At 40.0% G+C, this 5998-nt stretch overlaps 1 protein-coding gene across 1 annotated transcript; it reads left to right on the plus strand.

Moving 5' to 3' along the window:
* The first annotated feature begins 594 nt into the window (after nt 1–594).
* Nucleotides 595–3743, plus strand: LOC125251597 (exosome complex component RRP41-like). Its single transcript, XM_048164641.1, has 3 exons — nt 595–852; nt 2840–3046; nt 3208–3743. Exons 1-3 carry the CDS (start codon nt 682–684, stop codon nt 3565–3567), a joined length of 738 nt encoding a protein of 245 aa, XP_048020598.1. The 5' UTR covers nt 595–681; the 3' UTR covers nt 3568–3743.
* Nucleotides 3744–5998: the final 2255 nt, after the last annotated feature.

Raw genomic sequence — 5998 nt, forward strand, 5'->3', positions numbered from 1 at the left:
TATTTCGTTCCCTTGATTTATAAATTGAGCGAACGAAATAGTAAATCAAGTGCACGATTTAGCCTACAATTTTTTTCCTGTATGTCATGTCCGGGGCTCCGTAAGATCCCGTTCACACGGATCCGTGAAAATGACTAAAATCGCTGTATTCTGCTGCCAGGCCAGTAGATGGCGATGTCACTGTGTAAAGAAACACTACTGAAACAATAGACTGAACACTTAATACACATGTGCGTCATTTTTGTAGTTTACACAGAGACAATAACGGTATCATTTTCAAAACTTGCACTTTGAAACCTGTTTGCGTTTTCAGGCCCTCAAAATGAACAAACAAAAACATAAAAAGTTTTCATAAGTCCAGATGTTATGTTTGCTTAAGTTGAAGCATAATTTAAAAAAATGGCTCTTGACACTGTAAGTGAAACACCTTGAAGTGTTGATATGTTAGATGCATATTTCTTTGATAAATAAATCTTTAAAAAAGAATAAAATTGACGTAAAAAAACAAAACAAAAAACACTTCACACTCCAGCTCAGCAGGCGGCGGTAGCGCATCATCATAAACATCCGGAGAAGAAATAGTCCAGCAGGGGGCGGTGTACACATTCGGTGACTGAAATCAACAGCAGAAGAAGAACTGTGAAGAATCTACGCGTGTTTTTACCGAATGAATGCTGGTCAATGGCGGGACTGGAGCTGCTGTCAGATCAGGGATACCGACTCGATGGACGGAAAGCCCCCGAGCTGCGGAAGGTGCAGGCCCGCATGAGTGTGTTCGCGCAGGCCGACGGGTCCGCGTACCTGGAGCAGGGCAACACCAAAGCTCTGGCGGTGGTGTACGGGCCACACGAGGTGAGTGGACACTGTGTGTGTGTGTGTGTGTGTGTGTGTGTGTGTGTGTGTGTGTGTGTGTGTGTGTGTGTGTTTTCATGTAGAGCCTGTGGGGTTTATCGTGATGTTTCTGGTCTCAAATCGCCCTTGCAGAAACCAGAAAGTCTTAAATTTAATAATTCATCATGATATTAAATGTTACATGCACTGCAAATAAATATGTTCCTCAGTATTTTTGTCCTGTTTTCCAATGGAACTATCTAAACATCTTTAAATCAAGATTTGCTTTGGTCGCACATGTAAAGTAGGCAAAATTGAACAAAACTAAGTGAGAACAAATGAGTTATAAAAACTTCCCTTTTGAATTGTTGAACTTCTGAGCCCATTGGCAAATTATTTTTATTTTTTGTTTATTTTAATCATGAACATTTTGATTCATTTTACAGAAAACAAGACTTGATATTTTATGTCATTTTGCTTCTCCAGTAAATGTATCTTGATTTAAAAATCATTAGATATTTGCACCTTAAAACAAGCCAAGAATACTGAGGAAGAACCTCAGTTTTTTTGCAGTGCAATCAGAAGGTCCATTTCTATATTAAGTACTATTTCAAGATACTTTTTTAATAAAATGAATTAAAAAGTATCTGTTGGAAACTGTGTTTTTAATCTCTGAAGTTTTACTAATATAACTCATTGTGTTTCTCTCTAGACATTTACATTTAGAGAACATATTGACGTATCTTTTAAATGAATTAATTTTGCAAAATGTTTCTATTCTCGCATCCTACATGTTCCTTACATTCTTTCTGTGAGGTCAGAAAACCCCGCCTCCTTTGATTTGATTGGCCATCTCAGTCATTTTGACATTGACGAGCGCTGTTAAAATCTGAAGCAAATATAACTTTGTCCAGAAACACCATTAAGAAACCTGCTGTTATGTGTCATCATGCGTACTATCCTCCGTCTTTATTAGGGCTGGGTAAAAAATATCGATTTCTCGATTGTAATCGATTCTCATTTTTACAAACCGATATCGATTCTTAAATCCCAAGAATCGATTAGTCTAGTCTGTTTTCAGTTGATGAATGAGCAGAATATGTAGCTCCTCCCATCCAATAAATCGCAATAATCTTTGTTACTTTTCATATGAAGCAAAGTCTCAGATTTCAAATGACGTCCATCTTATTATGAGATTCAAAAAATAAATACCGTTTTGGTGCTGTTTAATGTGGCGTGACGGATCGCTTTAGCGCCTCAGTTAAAGAGAAGCATGTGATCATCCTCTCCTCCGCTTTAATACCAGTTACAGCGAAATAAACATGAACATCTGAAGGTATGTTAAAATATACAGTACAGCTTACTGAAATCCGTATCATGTCTCGTGTAATCGCTCAATCAGTGCTTCAACCTCGGAAAGACTCAATAAAACAGCTTCAGTGTCACGTGACGTCACATTTACCTCAGAAAAACACATTCAGTGACCATAAACTCATTAGTCACATAGAAAAGTGAACTCTAGAAAGATAAATATAGCTATGCACCGTTACATATTCATTATAATTTTTAATGTTCTTCAGTATTTAATGCATGTTTGAATAAATCAGTTATGACAGCTGCGATTTAAATGTTTATATTTAAAAAAAAAACTAATTGGAGTAGAAATATGATTATGTAATTCTTAACTTTATTTATAATAAAAACATCATTGAGTGTAATTTAAGTGTTTGTATATAAATAAGTTAATTTAACCTTCAGTATTATTACAGTAGTACCAACTGACTTACAAATGTAATTTACAGCATTAGTTGAGAGATTTTATTCCTCTAGAAAATTTGCCATGTGCTGAAACTGAAATACGACATCCAAAATAATCGATATCGAATCGAATCAAAAGCATGTGAATCGTAATCGAATCGAATTGTGAAAATTCGATTGTGTCAATACCCAGCCCTAATCATTATCCTAGATAAACTTTATAATAATGAGCTGTCACACCTCCCTGTAGACCCGAGGCTCTCGCAGTAAGTCGTTGCACGATCGTGCGGTCATTAACTGTCAGTACAGCATGGCCACGTTCAGCACCGCCGAGAGGAAGAGACGTCCACACGGCGACCGTAAGTCCAGCGAGATGAGCCTTCATCTGAAGCAGACCTTTGAAGCGGCAGTGCTGACGGAGCTCTACCCGCGCTCACAGATCGACATCTACGTCAAGGTGAGAGCGTCTGTCGATGCTGTTTGTGTTGCACTTTCATAATAAGAAATGTGCACTAGTCTGAACTGAAGAGTGTTTATAATCGAATTGAGCATTAGAAATGCGTATTAATATCATCACAGTTAAAAACCCCACAATCTCGATCTCATCCTGTGCTGTAGATTCTGCAGGCGGACGGTGGGAACTACAGCGCGTGTGTCAATGCTGCGACTCTGGCTCTGGTGGACGCTGGGATCCCCATGCGGGATTATGTGTGCGCCTGCACCGCTGGCTTTGTGGAGGACACAGCGCTGGCTGATCTGTGTCACGCGGAGGAGAGCGGAGGCGGCACGTCGCTGGCGCTGGCACTGTTGCCCCGCAGCGGGAACATCGCCCTGCTGCAGATGGACGCCCGGCTCCACCAGGACCACCTGAGCACGTTAATGGAGGCGGCCATGACGGCGTGTAAAGGTCTGAGTAAAGTGCTGGACTGTGTTGTGCGTCAGCACCTGGAGGAGGTTTCAGTTCTTACCAGCGAATGAAAACTTCATCCTGGGCTCGCTGGAAATGGCATAAAGACTCTACCACAGTGTTTTGTTAAAAAAAAAAATTCTCTGTTTTGGAATTGTAATTAAAAAGTTTTGCTATGTTTCTAAACAGTTAAATAAAATGTTCTCTGTTGTGTTGTTTTATCAAATTAAACATCATACTTTATTCAGAATTGGAATGTTTCTTAAAGAGTTAGTTCACTGATAATTTACTCTCCTCCATGTCATCCAAGATGTTCATGTCTGTCTTTCTTCAGTGAAATGAAATTAAACATTCCAGGATTTTTCTCCATATAGTGGACTTCACTGGGGTTCAACGGGTTGAAGGTCCAAATGTCAGTTTCAGTGCAGCTTCAAAGAGCTCTACATGATCCCAGACGAGGAATAAGAGTCTAATCTAGAGAAACCATCGCTCATTTTCTAAACAAAATAAACATTTATATACTTTTTAACCACAAATGCTCGTCTTGCACTGCTCTGTGATGCTCCACGCATGACGTAATCATGTTGCAAAGATCACGCGTGACGTAGGTGGAAGTACTGATCCAGTGTTTGCAAAGTGAACGCCAAAGACTAAGCCAAACGGCCTTTAGAAAAAAAAAAATGTGTTGGAATTTTGAACAACGATGTCAGATTTTTGCCCTACCGCAGTTTTCCACCTACGACGCGTGATCTTTCCACTGAACGTCACTGACGTCACAGAGCAGTGCAAGACGAGCATTTATGGAAAAAGTATAAAATGTTTTTTTTTTTTAGAAAATGAGCGATGGTTTCTTAGATAAGACTCTTACTCCTCGTCTGGGACATGTAGAGCCTTTGAAGCTGCACTGAACTGACATTTGGAGCTTCAACCCGTGAACCCCAGTGAAGTCCACTATATGGAGAAAAATCCTGGAATGATTTCCTCAAAAACCTTCATTTCTTTTTCGACTGTATGTTAAACAGTCTAACTTAATTGAAAAGGTCTGACATTGCTCTCTGATGGACTGAACAATCCTCACTGTAAACTGGAGAAACTGAGGTAAGATCATAAATTAATCTTAAAAGAGAAAAGAGTAATGTTACTTAAACCCTTTAATTCTTACTGTATCATATTTGATCTAAATTATCAACATGATCAAAAACCATTTTACACAATGTACTACATTCCGTCTATCAGGTGAATGATAATTTATAGTTTTTTTTTTTAGCAAGTAAAAGGCTATATATATATATATATATATATATATATATATATATATATATATATATATATATATACACACACACACACACACACACACACACACACACACAAAGCTTTACTATATACTATATGGGTACGGAAAGTATTCAGACCCCCTTAAATTTTTCACTCTTTGTTATATTGCAGCCATTTACTAAAATCATTTAAGTTCATTTTTGTCCTCATTAATGTACACACAGCACCCCATATTGACAGAAAAACACAGAATTGTTGACATTTTTGCAGAATTATTAAAAAAGAAAAACTGAAATATCACATGGTCCTAAGTATTCAGAGCCTTTGCTCAGTATTTAGTAGAAGCACCCTTTTGATCTAATACAGCCATGAGTCTTTTTGGGAAAGATGCAAGCAACACCTGGATTTGGGGATCCTCTGCCATTTCTCCTTGCAGATCCTCTCCAGTTCTGTCAGGTTGGATGGTAAACGTTGGTGGACAGCCATTTTTAGGTCTCTCCAGAGATGCTCAATTGGGTTTAAGTCAGGGCTCTGGCTGGGCCATTCAAGAACAGTCACAGAGTTGTGAAGCCACTCCTTCGTTATTTTAGCTGTGTGCTTAGGGTCATTGTCTTGTTGGAAGGTAAACCTTCGGCCCAGTCTGAGGTCCTGAGCACTCTGGAGAAGGTTTTCGTCTGGGATATTCCTGTACTTGGCCGCATTCATCTTTCCCTCGATTGCAACCAGTCGGCCTGTCCCTGCAGCTGAAAAACACCCCCACAGCATGATGCTGCCACCACCATGCTTCACTGTTGGGACTGTATTGGACAGGTGATGAGCAGTGCCTGGTTTTCTCCACACATACCGCTTAGAATTAAGGCCAAAAAGTTCTATCTTGGTCTCATCAGACCAGAGAATCTTATTTCTCACCATCTTGGCAAACTCCATGCGGGCTTTCATGTGTCTTGCACTGAGGAGAGGCTTCCGTCGGGCCACTCTGCCATAAAGCCCCGACTGGTGGAGGGCTGCAGTGATGGTTGACTTGCTACAACTTTCTCCCATCTCCCGACTGCATCTCTGGAGCTCAGCCACAGTGAACTTTGGGTTCTTCTTTACCTCTCTCACCAAGGCTCTTCTCCCCCGATAGCTCAGTTTGAGGCTCTAGGAAGGGTTCTGGTCGTCCCAAACGTCTTCCATTTAAGCATTATGGAGGCCACTGTGCTCTTAGGAACCTTAAGTGCAGCA

This window comes from Megalobrama amblycephala, linkage group LG17, assembly GCF_018812025.1.
Source record: "Megalobrama amblycephala isolate DHTTF-2021 linkage group LG17, ASM1881202v1, whole genome shotgun sequence".
Taxonomy (NCBI): Eukaryota; Metazoa; Chordata; class Actinopteri; order Cypriniformes; family Xenocyprididae; genus Megalobrama; species Megalobrama amblycephala.